Source organism: Choristoneura fumiferana, chromosome 29, assembly GCF_025370935.1.
Source record: "Choristoneura fumiferana chromosome 29, NRCan_CFum_1, whole genome shotgun sequence".
In the NCBI taxonomy this organism is placed as follows: Eukaryota; Metazoa; Arthropoda; class Insecta; order Lepidoptera; family Tortricidae; genus Choristoneura; species Choristoneura fumiferana.
The window spans coordinates 12,225,917-12,248,948 of record NC_133500.1 but is presented as its reverse complement, the minus strand read 5'-3'; the positions used below and the strand labels follow the sequence as shown (position 1 = coordinate 12,248,948).

The window sequence follows — 23,032 nt, the reverse complement described above, 5'->3', positions numbered from 1 at the left end:
TTACCCACCTTCCTCAACAGGCAATACATCTGCAAGCCGTGGTGGCTGATCATTTGACGTATGCCTTTCAAGCAGAGGATCGTGGATTCAAATCTGGACTCGTATCCCTGAGATTTTCGAAATCCATGTGCGATATTACATTTGAAATTTACTACGAGCTATGCGGTCATAGATGAAAACCTGCGAAGTAATCGAATAGTGTGTTAAGTTCGCAATCCACATTGGACCCGCGTGGGAACTAATACTTAAGCCCTCTTACTCTAAGAGGAGGCTTATGCCCTACTGTGGGATGTACCTATATAGGCTCAAATGTGATTATTGTGAAACTATATTGAACTTTAGGGTGGTAGAGCACATTATTTAGCTAATGGATAGTAGCAGTTCTCATCCAAACCCAGTGCTGTTATTGCAATGACGGCCACATGGTTCGACCGGAACACTAGCGTGAAAAGGCAGAATACACACAAACATTCACATTTATAATATACTGGTATTTTCCAGCAAAATCCGGGAATCTAGTTCAGAAATTGAAAGTCAAATCCCATCACTCATCTCATCACTCATTATTACTTCTTCGCTCGCTCCACGGTCTAAGTCGTTGAAGTGTACACAGCGCAGACGTGTTCCAACTTTGACTCCAAACCCCCCCCCCCGCAACTCCCCACCCCCCTTGCTTTCGCACCCCCTCCTATTTAAATTCCTACAATTTACCCGGTAATTCCGAACTGAGAGATAATCACAAGGCATTGAAATAAATTGCATTTGTATGAGCGCCGGCGCGGTGATGTATTATCTTTGTCGACGATTGGAGAAAATGGTAGGAATGTGACGAATGTATTGAAATCGTTGAATTAATCAACCCTGCTTATTTCAATGCTACTTTAGTTTGAACAATATTAAACAGGGTGAGTGTTGATTAAGTCGATTTCGACAGTGAGATTGTTGAGCAATGTTTGTACCTAACCGTACGTTTGAATTTATTGCTCTCGGCGATATTTTCTCCTCTTTATTCACCACTTGCAAAGAAATTAATAAAGCTAAAGAGATAAACTAAAGTAATGGTCCCGCTAACTATAACAAAGCATCTTCATAGCATTCATACTAATATTATTAAAGAATAAGTAGAATGACATTATGAAACTTCTGAAAGGCGAAATATAACTCATCTCTGGTCGGGGGTGCGTCAACGCGTCTCGTTACCCCGAAACCTTTTGCTCGCTCCCGATACTAATTTTATTGACAACACGACGAAACAATACCAGCTGGTGTACGCTGTCGCAAATCCGAAATAGTATCTTTATTTAATCAATCAGATCTCGAGTTACTGAAGCTGTCTGACAGTTTCAGATAACTGTCGGATATTGGACATATTTGTGTACCGGCGGCGGGCGCCGGCCAATAAAACTGTGCTCTGCTACGATTGTCGCGAGTGAGAAGGACGCAGGCAGCAGTCAAGCGGGTACGAGAGAGACGCAAGACGGACCGATTCTGTTTATTGTGCGGATTAGCCGCGATACTGCGGCGCCCGCCGCGCGCGAGTCTCACCCCCGCCCCCGCGTTACAACCTCCCTACACTCGCGCGCGGGCGGCGATAGACTATCAATATTATCTTACACGCATATCACGATCAGTATCACAAATAAAACGACGCGTACTGCATCGTTTTGTATTTTCTTATGGTATCTCACCCTAACCATTCAGTTTGTTCCGGATGGCGCCTGGTCAGGAGTACTTCTATCAGAGCGATTCAGTTCGATTGCTGACCTCAGATATAAATAATTCATTTTGTATAGTATCGGGCACTAGTAGGTACTTAGCGGTGTAACTACACAAGCCTAAAGAACAATATGCGACTTGGATAACACTCAGGTCGCGGGTGGCTGGTGAATCGCGCGTGTGGGAGGCTGTTACCCCCCACATGGCAGGTCACGAGTGAGGTATTAGTTGCAGTAATCTGATCGTAAGCCGGGAGGGGGGGGGTCTATTATGTAAATCTTTAAGGTAACCTTTGTCGAATCCGCTGATGAGGCTTTAACGCCGACAATCAAATTATACGCGCGCCGGTCGTCTAATCTCGCACGGCGCTGTTACGTTTAATTGCCTAATTGAATCTCTGCAACGCGCGTCACATTTGCCCGAATGTGTATTGTCAGCGTTTTCGCTTGGCGCGGAGATTGTAAACGTAAGTGTTACAGGCTTTGTTATACGTATGTACTATCAACCAGTTGGATTCCTAGGCCACCACAGAATCTTGTCACTGTGACATTTTTCGTCTCCCAAACCCCCAATAGGCATTGCTACTAACAAATTCAAATTACTAACCTACTTTGGGTTATATGGTGGCCTAAGTAATTTAATTGGTTCAGTACGTTTTCGGTTAGGGAAATTCTCGTGAAAAAACCTGCACATGCCTGCGAAGCAAATTGAATGTTATATGTGAAGTTCCCAATCCACACTGGCCCCGTATGGAAAATATAGTGGGCAGATAGGCCGGAGTTGATATCAATTTCTCAATCACATCGTCGGTTATGTTATGATAAAGGTATTAACCCACGCCGCAGCTGAGCAAGCCGATATATCGACTAACCGCCAGTAATTACCGACACTAGCACTCCCCCCACCAGGGGAGGGGGGTGTTCTGATTGATGGAGCGCGCGGCACTCCGGCACGCGCGAACACGTCGTCTGTCACGTCGCGGGCAATCACGGGCGTCTGCATCGCGCTAACGACGGAGCTATTGTACTATAGGCACTTGTCCGAACGCCGGCGACGAAACGATTAGATATCGACTAGTTTCTCGCTCGACAAACGAACAATAGGTAATCACGGCATTGATGAAATATTAACTGAAAACTTTAGTAGTTTGTTTAGAATCGATTACACTATTTTAAAACAGGTTATATGTGTTTTTTAAATCCTGTTTTAACTGATCCGGTCTAAAAGTTACGAATGCAACAGACGCCAAATTAATCTTTAGCGGAATTGAGAGAACTCCTCAATGGTTAATGGCTCGACTAGAAATTTGGTACCTACGGAAATGTAATTTAGATGACAATGCAAGTACAGTCAACAAAAGTTCAAACAGCAAAAAAGCTTATACCTAGTGCCATCCACGAAGACGCGTGATTTTTTCAAAATTAGCCATAATGACATTGTAATAAGAACCACGGCACGCGTCATCGTGAATGACTCTACCTATACATTGAAAGACTCTGCAGTGACACTCACATACTCCCTCATAGATCAGCGACAAAACTAACGGAACTACGCACTAGCCTCCACCGCTCGCCAACTCGCATCTAGTGTAGAGTCATGTGGGGTAAACGTATGCAGTGGGCAAGTGTACGCAATCCCATACATTTCAGTCTCAAATATATGTGATCGCGTACACTTACCCGCTGCGTACGTTTACCCCACATGACTATAGCTTTACTCGCTTCTCGCTCATCGTCGGTGGTGGAACAAATGCCTAAACTGCTAACCTCAGTGCAGCCGCAATCTTCGCTGCTGCGCGTCATTATAACTTAGTCTACAAGACCTCTACACGTCAATAGCAGCGTGGATTAGTGTGTCGCAGAACTGTCGCTGCACTATTCTGCTCTATAATTATTGTGAGTGTGTAATGATTTGCATAACAATAACTGCACTAATATCACTTCGCATAAGTAATATAACCGAAATGCAAAGTATAAAAACCAACTGCATAATAAAACATAATAATCGGTTTAACTACTACTCCGCAACTAACGAAATAGTCTAGTCTAGTAGTTAATTTTATGCCTTAATGTTCATGAATATAATGTTATGGCATAAGTTGGCATGCTAAATGAGTGGTAATTTTAACGTTATACTTTTCAATAGTTAAGCACTTTTAACGTTTATTAGTATTTACTTCGTTAGCCGGAACGTTATTAAATAATTATAAAAAAATCACCCTACTTTACGTCTATGGAAGTACCCTAAAAAAAATTTTTTTTAGTTTTTTATTTTATCACTTTGTCGGCGTGACTGATATGTATATTCATGCCAAATTACAGCTTTCTAGTACTAACGGTCTCTGAGCTTAGGCGCGGACGGACAGACAGGCAGACGGACAGACATGGCGAAACTATAAGGGTTCTGTAGTCAACTGAAAACACAGTGTACAAAGGCCCTAAGTTCGCCGTTTTCTGAATAAGTGTTGGCTTATTGGTACTACGTCGAGATCGCTCGGGGACCCCACTGCTCGCCGTAAACTACTGACACGGCGTCAGCTTCATTCCGTTCTCGGTCCCGCGGGATTTTTGCATTTGCCGGGATAGTGTGTCGCTCGCGGGGATTCACGAGCTCTTATCAAATTTAGGGAAAGATCTTTTACCGTACAAGGTTGTTGGAAATAAACGTGTGATTTTACAAGTTTGGAAGACTATTATTTTAGTATCAGAATAACTATTACCATAAACGGGACCTTGACTTAGAAGTCGATATCAACGAATTTATAAATAGTAGGTTCAAATAGATTTTTAGTAACGCAATAATTAAAATTAGACTAATTTAAAAATATTAATAAAAGTAAAACAAACTAATAAGTAAACTATACCTAGAAAAAGAAACTCAAAAAGGATCCCCCCGCGGCATGGACCCAAAGATGCTGGCAGCATTTCACTACTTACTAAGACCGTGTTGTCTAACGCGCTGACGCTCACGATTACATTCACCGTCTCTTTCTACTCTCGTCTTACGCCGTGTGACAGAAAGAAGTGGTGAAAACGATTGTGATTCAAAGTGCACTAGACAATAAATGTGTGTCTGAGTGGAGAGCCTTTCGGGAGGCCTATGTCCACCAGTGGACGTCTTTCGGCTGACATGATGATGATGATGATGTACTTTGGTTCCCGGTTAAACTCCAACAAAACGCCTGCCCGATTACAGGAGCACAGCTACCGACGGATGAAAAATCTGTTCACATTACCAACCGGCCGACCGCCATCCCGAAGGACGGATTAATATCCTCGTAGTCAATGAAAGGTGAAACTTGGTCCGCGGCTAATTGAGGGGAAGGAGGGGGGCTGACTTATCGCCGATGCTTTGTTTTATCTTCAGGAGGGGTTGTAGAGTACATTTGTTTGCAAGTTTTGTTTTGCAAGCTTTTGATGGGAGATCTGCAGTGCATCTGCAATTTTATTAGATACAAGTAGGCTGCGTTCCCACCAGAGATCGGCGAGGATGCGTTACGAGTTTCCACTAAGGATGCGCTGAGCGGGGATAAGTAGCTAAATGAAGCGTTTCTATTGGTTCAAGACAAACACACTCCTCGCAACGTATCCTCGCGTATCTCTGGTGGTAACGCAGTCTTACGGTGATTAAATCCCTTGATGTTTTTTACGGGCAGGATTCTGGGGTTGACACAGCGTGTTTTACTACTTATATGGTTACTTGATTTGCTACAACAGTCTATAACAAACGAAAAAAAACCGACTCAGTACGTGTCAGACTCGCGCATCGAAGGTTCCGTAGAAATTTGTAGGTAGGTAGGTATATTATTGAGGGACTCATGGGAATGTTTGCAAAATCTCGGAAGTTCAATTCAACTGTTATACTTACCTAATAGTTTACACGCGCGAAGCCGCAGGTAAAGTAAAGCTAATGAAGTTGTTCCACCTTAATGTTAACCATGTCTCAAGCAAATAAATTTCATTTCAAAGGCGTGTCAAAAAAACCGGCCAAGTGCGAGTCGGACTCACGCACAAAGGGTTTCGTACCATTATCTAGCTATACAACATTAGACATTAGAAAAAAAATTGTTGTATGGGAGCCCCCCTTAAATATTTATTTTAAGTATACTGTTATTAGTATTTGTTATTATAGCGGCAACAGAAATACATAATCTGTGAAAATTTCTACTGTCTAGCTATCACACATCTCTTGTCTGGGTGAGCGGTTAGTTCCGAAAGAATGTGACGTCTCTCGATGAGAGCGGAACATAGATGGCGCTAGTGCTGCTGCATAAGTAGCGTAGTAGAAATAAGCAACCTGAGATATGTATGCATAGGAAAAATTCGTGTCTAGATTCCTGTCCAGCTGTGGTGTAGGGGTTATAGCACGCAGCACGGATTTCTGAGGACCTGGGTTCGACGCCCAGCTCTGGTCTCTTTTCCTGGTTTTTCTGTGCATCCATGTCTCAGTTTGTATTTTCGGTCTAGCTATCACGGTTCACGAGATACAGCCTCGTGACAGACAGACAGATGGAGGATAATGAAGTTTTAGAAATAGGGTCCCTTTTACCCTTTGGGTACAGGACGTCCTTGCGAAACGTAATTAAAGAACGGAACTGTCTACGCAGTGCCTATCTCATATTTTATGTGTGCAATGTTCCCATAGAGTAGCCGCGGACCCCCCGGGACCGCTCCAGAGACCGACCCCATCCGGCCCAGGGGGAGGGTCGTATTGTGTCGCTCGCCCCATAAAAACTACGAAGATTTACACATATACAGCCTTGTCTACGGACATACGGAAGTTGATGGATGATATTTTATTTACACATTGACGGATTATCATGTAGATGTCATCTCGTTACATTTGAAAGTAAAAAGTAAAAAACCTAGCCTGAAAAACATTTTTTTTTAATAGATAAGGATTTATTTACCTGGAAACGTTCTCAAGTTGTATGTAGTTTGTGTATAAGTTGGATCAACTTCAAATTTGTACAGAATCTAAAATGTGTGCTAAATCTTGTTTAATTATTACCTTAAATGAAAACATTTATTCAACTATTTCAGACCGCATAGGTAAATCTTATTGTATAAAGTATTGTTGTTTAGTCACGCAAAGATCTAAAACAACTATTATTACAAAATAAATTACAAAAACATCGAGACGTTTATATCGATGATATCATTATAACAAGCAATTTAATTTAATAGTCAATAAAGTGTGTACTAATAATAGTGTAACTATTTGGGAGGCACAGAACAATGCCAGCGACGCGTATGGGCGCGGCGCACGCGCCTTTTCCGGCGATTCACGACGCCGGCACATGCGCGAGAGTTGATATTAGAGTTTAGACAAATTAATATCCCAATAAAACGTGATGTAATAAACGTGCCAAGTTTTGATTGAGATGGTTTTCCTATAAATGAAGGTTCGTGGGCGCCACTCGAGGACTTCTCTTCCCCGACGGTTATCTGTTCTTCGAACGATATGGCCCATAGATGTGGATAAAAAGAAGTAAAATCTCATAATCAGTCAAATCTAAGAGATAGTGTAACAGCAAGTTTGGTTGGAATTAAATGGTCAAACTATTGAATTCTTTAAAATCTTCAATTTTATAGAATAACGCTCGATTCTAAACTTTTATAGTGGGGACATACGTCACAGATCGTAGGTACATTGACTCTGCTGCTTTTGCAGTTTGGAAAATACGGCAGCTAACCGATGTGGCAAGGCGGCACTTTGGTATCTTTTAGTTTTAGCATTATTTCGTACGGCCTTATTTTATGGGGATCTGCTGCAGACATTGAGTAAATTTATATCTTACAAAAGTGAGCAATTAGAGCAATTTATAATTTGAACCCGAATTCTAATTTTTTACCTGTAACTGTTACTGTAACCGTAACTGATCGACTGAGAGACAAAACAAAGTACAAAGAAAAATGCTTAACATAAGTATCATAGAGGCCCCAAGAAGTCAAATCTTGCTAAGGGTTATCCAAATTCTGAGTTCAGCTTCAGCGTCTATTCTTTAATCATCATGTATGTGTGTGTGTGTGTGTGTGTGTGGACACTCACCAGTAAGAAGCAGTAGAGAGGCGAGCGCGCGCGCTCGGGCGCGGGGGGGCGGCATGGCGGCGCGGGGAGGGGGGGCGGAGGGGGGCGCCGGGCGCGCTCATGGCCGCCGGCGCGGCCGCTGCAACCAGAGATAACCACTGATGATGCTGACGAACATGAAGAACTTATTAGCCCACCGATAACAGTTAACATACTTTTTGTTTGTGCACCTGCATTAATATATCTGCCACAGCGGAGCATACAAAACATTTTATTTCTAGAGCCGGCAGGACGTGTGGTGACGTTGCACGCTCCGCTACGGCTGTGGCAAATATTAATGCAGGTGTACATGTACAAGCTACAAGATTAATTTCCGGTTAAATTTATATGTATTCGTGGAATTCATTTTTTTAAATCTCTACAATTTCAGCTATTCAGAATCCTCGACAAAAACCCAGAGTAGGAGTAAACACGCGACAACTCAAGGCTGACTTTAAAACTCAATGTATCAGTCAAAAGCCCTGAACAAATAAACAGGGAAATAACCGGCAGTTAATTGCCGCCGTCCCCGGGCGGCCGTTGCGGCGCCGGCGCTCCCGCGGCTCCGATAGACATACAACGATGCTTTTATAAAAAAAAATATCATTGTCGAGAAGAATTCGCCTGGCAGAAGACTTTACAGAAAGTCATTTTTTCTTGACAAAATTCTCATTAACTACAGTTTAATTTACCTCTATTACAAGAAAAACAAAGTGATTTTTTTTTATTATGCAAATTATGTATACAGGGTGCCCGCGAGGAATCCAAAAGGGTTTGACCGCGCATTCCAGAGGTCACAAGGTAAATGTTTTATGAACCAGGTGATATATTTTACGGTATCTAATGTAAGTTAGTAGGTAAGTAAATAAACTTTTATTAATTTTAAGAAAATAATATTGTACGCCTAAGAAGCAAATTATAGCAGTTCTTTTCAATATATTTTCCAACTTCACTGTACCTATAATTAACAATAAATTATTTGAGTTTAGTTATAATTATAATTATTATAGAGATATTTATGAGGTCCTTTATATTCTATTTGTTCTAACATGATTCAAATGACAGATGCCATACTGACGGAACTAGAGTCCCTCCTGCTGTTACGCAAACTATCGATACTTTTGCATGTGCCTGGAGCTAAAAGTGGCAACACCATTATTTGTTGGTTTAAACGTTACGCTATCGAACTGAAAATCTTATTTGAATTTTAAAATATAATTTATTCAACACAATTAATAATAAGTTCGTTTATTTTACCGCGTTTATTTCTACCGATAACCCTCACCTCTAGCAATTGCGGCCTATTGAAACAACATTGTAAGGGCGTTCATTAAAGAAAGTAAGTTAAATTAACACAGTGTCTATGCAGTAACTTAACAATTTGTTAGCAAATTTGAGTTCAAATACTCCCAACAATCAATCATCATTATGTGTCATTTGAATCATCTTAGAACAAATAGAATATAGTTAAGTGATAAATCGTCTTAGAAGTGCAGTCTCCACAATTGCAACGTGCGATTAATGCAATGTTACTAAGCTGACGACCAAAACTATCGGGAATGATTAGGATTTTGTGCGTAAATTGTACAATAATAATATGAATATCATGCATTTATAAACATACTGAGTGAATCTTTTGCCGCATATTTATAAATGTATGAGTTCAAAACAAAGTGTACATATGTGCGGGTTTCAGGGAAAATAAATATTTTTCTTTAATAAATAAAATAATTATTTTACAAAGATAGCACTGATAGTACTTAATAAAGCCACTTAGCACTACTCGTATCAAGACGAACCGATCAAGCCAGACATGAACATGAACGATAAATATTGTGAAAGCAAACAGCGCTCACGCAATTAGTGGTTTCTTTTCATCCACAAATCAACACTAATGGAACACGGCGGTAAACGAGCGATATTAATTCGAGTGTTTACACAAACCGCGAATAATTCATCGCGCGTCACCCGCGGGGGGGGGGGGGGGGGGGGGGGTGCGCGACAGCGGGCCCTCTACGAGACACAAACACGAGGGCACCCTCCTTTTGTGAGATACTTTCGTTCCCGTTGGAATCCTTTCTCCTTCCGCATAGACCGCACCGGCCGAGCCTGCCGCCTGCCGCCGACAGCACAGGCCTACTTTCAGAGAAAAAAACTGGCCAAGTGCGAGTCGGACTCGCGTGTCGAGGAAACTGAATCGCATACTAGGGACCTTTACATAATCAATTTCGCTGTGATTTCTTTGGAAGATGTATGGAATGTTAATATGACATGACATCAGTAGCATAAAGGTTCCACCCTTGTACGCGATTCAGTTTCTTTTGACTGTACAGATATGTACAAATTAAGTTCCATCGGTTGCCATGTGTGATACGAGATGGCGTGTGTGTCGAGACGAGCGACGGCGAGAGCGAGGTGCAAAACGAGAGTGTAAATGAAGTGTGAGGGTCTGAGCTCAGCCATCCCGCCCCTCAGTCTCGCAGAAGTGGCCACTAAACGACGTTAGTGCCGCGATTGCGAAGCACACTCTACGCCATTAGCAGGTGCGGGGGATGCGCGCTTTATTGCCGGATGCCAATTTACTGTTTAAAGCTAATTTAACAAATGTGATAAAACAACTCAAGACCCCTCCATGCTCGGTACTAAACGACAGCAGGGCAAGTCTGGAGACGTGACCAGGACCTTGACCAACTCAGTTAATTACTAGTATAGCAGCATTTTGTATTATTAATTAATGTTCTGCTTTTAGTTTTACCATCATTCAAACGATCCAATCACACGATGGGAGTCAGTAACTTTAGTGATAATATGTTATTAAAAAACAAAAATACTAACTCGTAAATACTCGCAAACGGCTTGTGTACAGTGACCTGTATTAATATCTGCCACAGCGGAGCGTGCAATAATATCTGACACATCCTACTGGTCTTAAATATTCGTATCAGATATTTATACAAGCTTTATTATGTCAGATATTAGTGCCGGTGACTGTACAGTCGAAGATACTGAATCACGTACCAGGTTGGAACCTTCTTCAAAGTCAATTTCATAACGACTTCTTTGGCTGGTGAAATGTTGCCGTATCGCCGAACGTTTTTGACGCTCGCGATTGCAATCAAATTACAGTTTTTGTATGCGAAATCTTCTTTCCGTGGACCCTTCATATGGAATGTCAATAATAATAACAAATCTTTATTTGGAGCAGTAACATTTTTTGGTACATTACAAAAAAAAATACATTACAATGTGATATTTGCAGCAAAAATGTTTGAAACTGGTACACCATTCAGTTCTTCGACTGTAAGTATATTTATTACTGTGTAGTTAAAGTTATTCTCGAATCATCCAGCATCAAATACTGCTTAAGATTCCGCAATCTTTGAAAAACGATTGACAACCGCGACTCAATTCACAGATAAAAATACCACCCGACAAAATAATTCACTCAAGACCCTCTGCGGATTCCGCAGCGTATTTTGATTCAAAAAAATAACCCAAGCTTTTCGTATTTAACAAAACATTTCGCCGGCGGGCCGCAACAAACGTGACTCAGCAATCTCCATTCATCCCTCGGGTTGATTATGATCCGGGATGAATTCTTCACATTTCCCGGCGGAGGGCGACGGCTGTTAATAAATGGCGCGGCGAGTGGTCACGGCTCGGCGCGGCGCGGCGGACGCCGCCGGATGAAGAGCTTACTTTGTAGTGCCTTGATTAGCTCCCTTCCTAAGCACTGCAGGATCGTGGAGCACTTTGCCTTAGGCTCCATTTCCACCACATATGTGCGAGGATGTGTTGCGAGAAATGTGTTTTTCATGAACAAATAGAAACGTTTCATTTACCTCGCCTCCCTCCGCTCAGTTGTTTCCACTAGAAATGTGCTGTGCGAGGATATAATAATAATAAAAATAATAAATGTATAAGTAAGTATTTGCCATAAAACAGTTTTTTTGCAAAAATTGAATATATACATCAGACTCCAAACTAGGCTGAGCCTGAATCTTGGAAGTCCGCGAGTGCAATTTATAAAATAACATTATGTTGGTTGGTTTTACATCGATAGCAACTTTAAAAATAGAAAAAATAAAAATATGCAGAATTAATACGCACACGTATGGACGTGTGTGTGTAAATTAAGTGCTTCTATTAGTTCATGAAAAACTCATTCCTCGCAACACATCCTCGCACATCTTTGGTGGAAACGCTGTCTTAAGGTTCTGATAAACATGACCTTTTACAGTAATAAGCATTCTAGCAAATTTGACCTTACTGGCTCACACAATAAAGAGGAGCGTTTCAGCGAGGCCTCTAGCCAACATTCAAGTGAAACAACAGTAACTTGATTACTTGCAGTTACTTTTTGCCGAGCATCCGTCCAATATTATCGTGAATAATAACATTTTTGACTTGCATTTTACTAGTCTAGTCTAGTCTAGTCTAGCGCTCTCTAGAATGATCGTGTAAATGTTCGTAACAATTTTTGGCTTTATGCCTAGCTCTGTTCGTCACTCTGTTCGACAAAATTTATACACGGCGAATGCTCGATTCTCTATTGCTCTGTTACAAGTGAAAACTCAAGTTTATCAGCATCTTAAAAGAGTTTGAATACTAATATAATAAAGAATTTAGTACATGCTTGCACGTGCATGCAAGCTTTTATGACATACCATTTTGAAGCCGTAGAGGACGGTTCCACATATATTTGCATCTATTTTGTAAAAATAACCGGAAAATGCGAACTCCGCTTGCGATCGGGATCAATATCAAACGGTTGAGGGGGAAATCGCCTCTAATGCGAAGCGGCGTCGAGCGGCGACAGAGCGCGGCGCGGCGGGCTCTCTCACGACGCTTCTTTCTACAATCATACGCTACGAAAGCTTAGCTTTTTTATGTTAAAAACTGGACTTTACCCTGGTACCTGTGTACCTGGATTTGCACGCGCAAACTATTACATCGGAATTGATATTTCGGTATTTTACTAAATTCCCGAAAATAACAATGGCATCAAATTCAAATATATTTTATTTATTCACTTGAAAAGCAGTCGTGGATTTCATTGAGACACCTGCGCCTGCGCCGAATTTCATGTCTCTGATCCTAACGTAAAAAAATTAGCTTATGTGTTATTTCAAATGATCAGTTTCTGTCCAGCCGTTTTAGCATTAAGCAATAACAAATATATACACAATCCTCACAAACTTTCGCATTGATAATATTAATAGGATCCTGAAGTAGCACCATTTGATTATTGGTGTTGAGTATGAGTTATAAGATATGTTAATTGCAAAACACCGCTTTCACTAACTAATGTCCCATCGGTAAATCGTTTATGGATTAGTCACTTAAGACTCAGGATGTGCCTAGTGAAGAACCACTGTAAGCTGAAGCAGAAGTACAGTTTATCTCTCAGTTTTATAACGCTAAGGTTCTAATGGCATATCCGTATTATGTATAATGCTAACTTTAACAGTTTTGAGTTGTTGTGAGATTGAGAAAGTTAAAGTTTTTAGTACTTAAGCGCCGCATTAAGCATTCAACCAGGTTAGCGTGTTATTTGTATGGAAAACGTCGTAAGAATATCGAGAACGGGTATGTTGATCTAGCCTGTGTAACATGATAGAAACTTCAGTTTAGTGCCCTTTTTTACGCTTAATTATCTGTATGTATGATCAGTACGTCTGTCTGTCTGATACCTTGTACGAAGTTAGTTTTTAAAATAACATAGTTCCCACGGCATAGCAATAAACAATTTTATCGCAGACAAAGTCGCAGGCAAAAGCAAGTTTGTGTGTTTATCAACTTCCCCGACTATGATTTACTTTGTCTTATCTAAAGATGTTTCGTCTGAATATCAGTAAAACAATGTGCAATATAGACCCCATTCTTTCAGCGGAAATGGCTGTGTGTTTTGGAATCGTGCCGGTTATCGCCGATATCGACGCTCCACTTTGTTGCACCTGCACGCTACCGGTGCAACAAATACGGCGCTTTTATTTTACGCGAAATGGGGGGGGGGGTGAAATGGGCGGAAGTAAGTACGCATTTATGTTCCGTTGGTAGTCTCCGCCGCGGCGAACGTTATTGCTATTGATCTAGTTAAGAAACAATGTGGGTAACTGGCGAGAAGCGTTTGTGTTGGAACAAAGGAAGCCGGTTGATACGAGGTGATTTTGGAATCCTAATCACGACCGACGACCCTACCTACGCGTGTAGATTAGAAAAAAAACTCGAAAACAGGCTTTTATCGTGTTTTTTATATATTTAGTAGATGATTTGTCATACTAGTTACGGGACACCATGTATATCTTGAAAACTACGTGCGTGACATTCAGTAGAACTCCGTCGCAGTCTGCATTTGCTGCACTTAAGGTATCAACAAAAATCTTGATAAGAGCAGCAGAGGCACCCTTACATATACAAACTTATTAACGTTAAAATCCCACTAATATTAAAAATGCTAAAGTTTGTTAGTCTGTTTGTTTGTCACCTTTTCACGTTTAAACCGCTGAACCGATTTAGAAGAATATAGGGCATGAAAATAGTTTGAGATCCTGAGAAGGACACAGGGTAGTTTTTATCCCGGAAAATTTCACAGTTCTCGCGGGAAAGCGATAAACGAACCCTTGGCAGATGAAGTGGCGGGAAAAAGCTAGCTTTAGTTAAATCAGTTAACCTATTGGGTACTACGACTGGAGCTTCGTGTCAATAATTACAATTACTGAGATTAAAGTTCTTTTGTTTTTAGTTTGTTTCGCTGCGACACGGGGTAGGTAGTGACACAGTTTTACACCATCAATCCTCATTAAAACAAAAATTCAAGCAAATTTCACGTAAATACGTACGTGTGTATACTTTACTGAGTTGTTTCGGGTTGATTCCGATCACGTTTGCTGAATCATCCTGTAGTTCTGAGACCAAAGTAAAATTGTGCCGAATAATGACTGTCACTGTCAAGCGAATAATTTAACCAGTTGTTTTAGTAAGCACTGAGCCATAATTTAAATGGTTACTTCGTAGTCGACGCGGCAGAGAAGGGAGCTTTAATTTATAAGCTGCAATAAAATGATAACCGGCGGCAATGGAGCCGCGCAGCCGACCGGAACGCGATAGCACTAGCCCTAACTACAATTCTCCGCTAATATTTTTCAAACTCGCAGTTATCATCCGTCCCTCTCGCGCGGCGATAACTCACGGCGCTATCTTCCCGCTACAGGGGGGTAATTCCGGACACTCAATTATGGCGCCGGGACAAAGCGAGACAGCCCTAGCGCGCTAACACGCTCGCCACTTCAATCAGCGTACGTGTTATTGCAGTAAGATTTGAATTGACAGTCAGAGTGCGTACACAGCCAGCCGGCGTGATTCAGCTAATTGCAGGATGCGCGTGTCGTCTAGACAGAGGGGCTACTACGAAACTCGCAAATCAAAGTTCGTGTCGCACCATCCCTTTCACTCGCGTATTAAATGACATAAGCGTCAGCGGGACGGCAACATACGAAGTTCGAGTTTGCACTTCGTGGTATAGGGCCAGCTCTGATTGCATGCAGCGAGAGCAAATTATACTTTGATAAAGTGAGAACACTTTGAGGCACCGCCGCAGTGTTCCGTCACTCCTAACAGAGCAATATAATAACTATACCGATCGATTACTTTGACTGTAATCACTCGAAATAGACTCTGTGGGTGCTACTTACACCGCCGGCATTGAGTCGGCAGGTAGGTAGATATATACGTAGCGGTTGTTATGTGCCAGTGTCCTATCTGTAAATATTATGTAGGTCTGTTGACGCGGCAGCTGTTCATTGCGTGCGGATTGGACTATCGATGACGTGACGTCCACTGCTGGGCATAGGCCTCCCTCATAGACCTCCAATTGGTTCGGTTGGAAGCGGCCTGCAACCACAGTGAACCCGCAATTTTAACCAGGTCATCCGTCCATCTCGTTGGTGGACGTCCTACGCTGCATTTCTCGATCCGCGGTCTCCATTCGAGAACTAAGCATGGTAAAAATATTAACGTGGACCGTAATAGTATGGAGGTAAATGCGGATGTTTTGATCCGCATGGCTATTGTCAGTATCGCGGGTGACACTATTTACCGGCACGGATAATACGGACCGGACATTTCATGTACACGCCCCGCCCATACAAACTGGTGTCAAACTGAAAGAGTTTCTATGGGCGTGTATATGAAATATCAGGTCGGTATATTCATGTCGGTATTGTACGTTCGGGAAATAGTGTCACCCAGTATCGCGATAAGAGTGACAGTATAATCCGCACCATTTGATTTTATTTGACGTTTCCTGCGTATATTTACGCGATCCCGCACGAGACGGCACGTGTCGCCCGCGCGGCCGCCGCGCGCCGCGACCCTCGAGCCGCGTGAGCACCCTCTGCGCGCGAGCGGCCCGCGACCCCGTAGTAACGACGTAATTGAGTGCGGCAGCTCAAGGATAGGGTTGGCAGGAGATGATTTGATAAAGGAGGGCGGATGAATCTAAAAAGGAGGATTTTCTGTATAAAACCGGCTAAGTGTGAGTCGGGCTCGCGCACCGAGGGTTCCATATAATTTGGTAGGTAGGTCTCCTAAAAAACTGTACACCGCATGTAGGGTCATTTTAGATGATTACTAACATAGACAAACATACAAAACAATTAAGATTTTCACGCTTTTCTCATTGGTTGTGCTACTTTCATACAAAATTACTTTCCATTTTCTACTAATTTACTCAAGACGTTTTGATTTTTTTTTTTGGAAATAATAAAATTATGAAATCTTCACATGACATTTTTTGATTTTTTGATGTTGTATTGGATAAGAATCAAGACTGAAGAACACGACGACTGTACATTCAGTGTGTTCATCTCTTTGCTCCACTGAGTAGGTACAATACAATACAATAACTCTTTATTGCACACCAACAGACAGTAAGCAGTACAGAAAACACAGGTATATACATAGAAATTTTCTAAGGTCAAGGTAATAGGCGGCCTATCTACCTCTACCTAATAATCAGAGAAAAAAATCGGCTGGCGCGCATGCTCGTTGGACCTTCGCCACTCATGAAAGGAGGAATCGTAGTAAATATGGCAGGAGGGGAGGACAGAGCACGGAAAAAGAGGACCTTTCTTTCGGATGCCATCCGGCAACCCTGCTCTCGGAGCTTCTTTGTGCGCCGTGTCATTTATATTCGCGGCGCGCGTCTAATCTCGGCGCGTCGCGTTATGTTAATTGTGGCGATACTTAGTTGCGCGACAAATCGCTGCGATCAATCGCTCATTTGTCCGCGTCGGCGTCGGAGCGATCTAATTACCGCGCGGTCCGTGACCGATTACCGTTCGACCGGAGAGCGCCACTGGCTATCGAACTTATCCGTATTTACCCCGCCTTTTGTTCTTCAACGCGGTAGGGAATACAATGAAAGTGGTTGAGATCTGTTGTAAACACGTCCCCTTTCGATTTAGTTAATCGTCCCCTCGCGGTTTCTGCGTCGGGCTGGCAGCAGCGAGCAACAGATATTGTCGCAGCCCTGCGGCCGCTCTGCACTCACACAAGCTTGCTTTCACACAATACACACATAGACACACCAATAGAAGACTCCCCTATTGCTGTGTCGAGGGAAGTCATCGGGATCCACTTATCATTTGAAGTGAACGACGTGTTGACACCCTGTGTCATTTAAAATAATACAACCCCGACATTGTTATTTTAAAGTTAAAATCTCAAAATTGGTCAAACCGATTGTACTTAATGAAACATAGCTAAGAACCACCCCAAGAAACTCACTTTCACCTAAAACGCCGCATGAAATGAACCTAAAAAGCTTTTATTTAGTTTCACCTGTCCCGTTGTCTGTCTGTCTGGAATCAAATCTTGCAAGTTAAATTTGACCAAGTTCCAGTAATCAGATTGACTTGAAATTTGGAATCATCCCAGCCTATATACGTCCCACTGCTGGGCACAGGCCTCCTCTGAGAACAAGAGGGCTTGGGCTATAGTTCACACGCGGGCCCAGTGCGGATCGGGAACTTCACACGCACCATTGAATTGCTTCGCAGGTTTGTGCAGGTTTCCTCACGATGTTTTCCTTCACCGCAAAGCTCGTGGTAAATTTCAAATGTAATTCCGCACATGAATTTCGAAAAACTCAGAGGTGCGAGCCGGGGTTTGAACCCACGACCCTCTGCTTGAGAGGCGATAGGTCAAACCACTAGGCCACCACGGCTTTTTTTAATTTAAATTTGGAATACTTATGTAAATTGCATGACAAAACAATAATCTAGCAGTGACATCCTGGTAGTCCGGCCAGGTATGCAAATGCAGTTTGGTGACAATGCAAGTACAGTCAACAAAAAGTAGAGTCAGCAAAAAAAGCTTATATTAAAAATTAAAATTGTATGGCTAGGTTTTACAGAGTATTTTTGCACATATGATAGCCCTCGCATTGTAATCGGCCCATCGTTTGAGAGCTACGACGCCACAGATAGTCAGATACGAGTATTGACGTCAAACTTAATTATATTAACATCCCTCTTTTGACCTCGGGGGTTAAAAACTAGCAACAAGCGTTAAATTGTAATCACATTTAATTATTGTAAGATGAACTTTGTTAAGAGGTTATCTTCTAGATACTGAACCGAATCTAAATTTTAGTGCTTTACCACGATAAAAGTAACAAAGTTACTCAGAGACAGTATTTACATTTTCCTATTTGCGAAAGACTTTCGGTCGCAGCCATTGTGTGCGACCAGAGGCCGTATTGACAACGCTATGGTATCGCGATCACATACACCATCTCTTTCTACCTTCATCTTATACCATATGACAGAAACCATTGTTAGTTCTCCACTGGCTATGAAAGCGAATGCAAATTACACCCCAAGTCTCGGCGCATACCATATCTCTTTATCAGTATAACAAGTGTTCTCAGTGAGACTCGCATGCGCAAACGGCTTGTTCAAAAATTGGCGCAAAAACTGTATTGTATGGCCTGCAAAAGCCGTTTGTGCGGTCGCACATGCTTGCTTGTGTGTGCTTGCAATCGGAATTGGATGGACCCTTAGACAATAAGGTCCCAGCCAGCGCCGAACTTACAGCGACTATTTATGCGGAGGGCCAGCTCCCCTCTCCCTCGCGCGCGGAGATTGGATCCGGAAGCAAATAAAATTAATTGGTCCACTCCGCGCCGTGCGGAGCTGCCTCCGCTGATTGAGCGCTTTGTGGCCTGATTGGGATTGGGATAATGCTTTACGACGCCGCGCCAATAGGCCCACTTACTTAAATAATATTTTCACGTTTCCTCGCTTCACTGTCTATTATACTACTCAAAACCATAAATAAAAGTATTTATGTAGCACTGTACTGAAGTACCTAGCTGTTGTCCGCGATTTCGTCTACAAATAATTTTAAGGTCATTATTTGAGCGCGTATTCCGTATGATTATCGTGAGCACATTTTCTTTGACGTAGTAAAAGATTCTGATACAATTTCCAGATATCTGGTAGAAGTACAAGACATATAAAAAAAATTACAGCCTATTCATGAAACAGATTTACCGTCATTGAGTACAACTGTAAAAAAGACAACTCAAAATCATACGTCCAATCACAAAAATGGCAATTTGAACTAAGTCAACCAGGGAAATATAAATATCGTGAAAATAAAATCATTTCCCATGGTAAAATGGTCAAATTTGATATATGTAAGTAGGTCCTGAGAAATAGGTAAGACTATTTGTAGGTAGTACGTATTTACGTAGACTCAGAAAAATACCATTTGTAAAATATGTTCCGCCCGAAATAACGAATTGATTAAATACTTTTTTTATGGAATGGGGGAAAACGAGCAAACGGATCGCCTGATGGTAAGCGATTACCGTCGCCCATGGACACCTACAACACCAGAAGAGCCACAAGTGCGTTGCCGGCCTTTCGCTCTTTTCTTGAAGGCTTGAAGGTCATATCGGTCCGGGAATACCGCAGGCGACAATTCATTCCAGAGTTTTCAGAATTTTAGTCTTTATAATTTCAATTTAAGCTTGCTAACATAACATAACTAAAATTGGTTTTAAATATTTTTACATTGGTTTTTATGTATAGTTTTTGAAGCAGTCGGGTTTTTGATATTTTTCTTGCAAGTTACTGGGTTACTAAGAAAAATTATGATCCGCTCCTCCTGTACCGCTCCTGTCCCGCTCCTGGGGCGGCTGGCGCTGACGCCGGGCGTGTTTTTATTTAGTTTGACGCGGCTCATATGTATCGCGCCATCCATCACGCGCGGCAATATCGCGTGATGGATGCGCGACAAACAAGGGGGGGGGGGGTAAACAACCTTCGCTGCTTCTCTTGGACTGTCTTCGCATTGGAAGCATTGCGAGGCAAGCGCTGGACTTAGTGCATCCACTATGTGTGATGAGATTTTTAAACAATAATTCTATGCCTACGTACGTAGCCAACCGCTCGTCCAGTAGAACAATGACATATTTACAAGAAAACAAGTTTTCGATTTTAAACTTACGGTTTGATATGTTTAAATCACTTTCTTTTGTAATCGTCACAAAGCAATTGTGTTGATGTTCTGTTGGATGAGCGAAATATTCATAATTATCCTTGGGTCTGGGTCTAGGTCTGGGCCACACACTGTATTGTACAACACGTGTTCTGTAGCATCGTAGCTCTCAAACGGATGGGACGATTTCAATACGGCTTTATACGGAATTTCAGGTGATTTTTAGTTATGTTTCATTTGCACGAGTAAGTATGTCTGTAAATTGAGGAATGCTAAGTCAAAAACAACTTAGAATTGTATACGATGAGATCGTTACTCATCCTATATTTGAATTACCTTTAAGTTTCATGATTGTAAAGCCAATAATGCCAAAGTTATTAGGGTTTTTTACAAAACAGGGTAATAAAGCGAAAATAGTAGATTGTACAACAAGAGCATAAAATGAGCCATTTTACCCAAGACGTTCAGCCGAGTCGGTACGGCGAGGTTGGATAGACACGTCGTGGGGAAAATGGGTTTAATGCTCGAGTTTCACACTCTGCTTTTCACTTCGATAGCGAGGAAATTAAATAGAAACAGTGGAAACAATTGTTCACTTTTATTGTTCACGCATTACCTACTATTATTGGTCTATTTTGATTCATTTTTAGTTTTATAATTTTTTTTTTTAAAGATGTAGAAACTTCTTTGATTGTGGCTGTTTACACCTAATTGCCTTCGTCTTAGACGAAGATTTTACTTTACGCACTAACTAGGACGTAATAAGTAAATTTTTTGTCGCCTAGAAAAAAAAATTTTGATCCACCCTTTCGAAATACATTTACACGAGGCTGTAAATTAATGAGGTGCAGAAGTAATCTGCAATTTTTTACGGTTAAGTACACACACACACACGAAGTGTAACATGCGAAGCGGGATATTCATATTTGGAGACAAACTAGATCTAGAGCATGACACAATAACGAAACAGCTCTTTACCAATTAATGGCAAGAGCACTATCGCCGTCTATGGAGACGCTTGTAACACCAGAGGTATCTCGAAAATACAAACTGAGACATGGATGCATAGAAAAACCAGAAAAAGAGACCAGCGATGCTCTTTTTTTCTGGTTTTTCTGTGTGCATCCATGTCTCAGTTTGTATTTTCGATATGGTTTTACGGGATGACCGTAAAAGTAACAAATTTAGAGTTGAGATAAAAAATACAAAAAGACTCTAAATAACCAATCATAACCATAGGTATCGTTTATGCGTTGCCGACTTTGCAAAAACCTTTTTATACTTCTTTTGAACATTCTCCTGCAATGTGGTGTTGGCGCATTCTCAGATTTACACAACATCGTATTAATAATAATAATCGATCAAAACACTCCATTGCCACCGTAAGCTCCAAAGAACTCCAACATCAGTTGCATTGCACGGCTAAACACAACACTTTTTAACGCTTAGAATCATTGTAACTTCAGTCCTTTTTTTTATTTTCTATCTGATGCGGAAACTGTCTTAAAATGGTAGAGCACTTACTGTATCGATTACAATGCAGTCCTTCGCATCCGAGTCACAAATAACTATCAAGATTTGATTATACCGAGAATACATCACTGCGAACCGATCGCGGGGTCCTGCGACCCCGACCCCCTCAGGAACCCCAGCTGCGTCTGCTGTCTGCTGGACTGCACACGCTAGCAACCGAAACATAACGAGATTTGCAGACGAATAAAATAAACTATCCGTAATGGAGGTTTGAGGTCCTATGTTAGCCAGAGACTTGAGATAACATAATAATATTCTCTAATGAATACGTACGCAATTTATCCCCTAGTGATCTTAGGTTATAGATATTAAACACAGACGGTACCACAGGTATGTGTGGCATAAAACAAAAGAAGATGAAGTAGGTTCACCGTGTGATAGTAACATTGAACATGACTTTTATTTACGATTCACAAACCTATTCCTTCGCTTTTCTAACTAGAAATTATCAACGCAACTGAAGACTACTGATTGGACTACCGATTCAATGCGCTAATGATAATATAAGTAGGGACGTACTTCAGTGTGGTCCTCCATGTCGGGAGCGACGAAGTCCTCGCGATACACACGCGCGCGTCTCGGGCCGCGGCCGCCAGCACACTGCCGCCCTCGCCCCCGCCCCGCCCGCCCCCACCCACGCCCCCGCCCTCGCCGGCACGACCCCGGCACGACTCCGACGCGACCGGACTCTCCCTTCGGAAGCTGGAGTGATAAATTAGCGATTGTAAAGTTCCTCGATCGACTGCAATTTGCCACGAGCGAGGGAACACGGAACACCGTTATCGTATCCAGTCTTGAATGGAGTCTTGCTTTCACTTCACCTAGTGCTTTTGAAGCATACATATAAGGGTTCATACATTACAAGAACGCTCAGTGCCGTGAAAGGTGACCTGACTGACTTATAGTGGGTAGTATGATGTTCCTTTTTTTACATAAAACTGATCCGTGATTGACCCCTATCTCACTAGATTAAAAGTGCAGATTGCGGCCAAAGTTGTACTGTATTATTATTAACCACTGAATGGATGCTTATTCAAAATTGATCAGCAATATTTCAACAAAAGTTGGGTATTTGTCGGTCCTGTAAAAGAACATTTGAATTTGTGATTAATTTAGTCACACCATTGATGCGGTCCACTTCAAACATTGATCAATGTATGGAAACTTGTTAGACACAATTAAAAATTCTGAGAAACATTTAGAA

The 23,032-nt window shown here is 41.8% G+C and overlaps 1 protein-coding gene across 1 annotated transcript in view; it reads right to left on the bottom strand.

Annotated features, from left to right (window-relative positions):
- Positions 1-22,433, bottom strand: part of tei (irregular chiasm C-roughest protein teiresias) — an 86,648-nt gene extending 64,215 nt beyond the window's left edge. The window contains 2 exon segments of the mRNA XM_074109521.1: positions 7,768-7,885; positions 22,348-22,433. Coding sequence (XP_073965622.1) covers positions 7,768-7,822 — 55 coding nt within the window. The 5' untranslated portion in view covers positions 7,823-7,885; positions 22,348-22,433.
- Between the last annotated feature and the right edge of the window lie 599 nt (positions 22,434-23,032).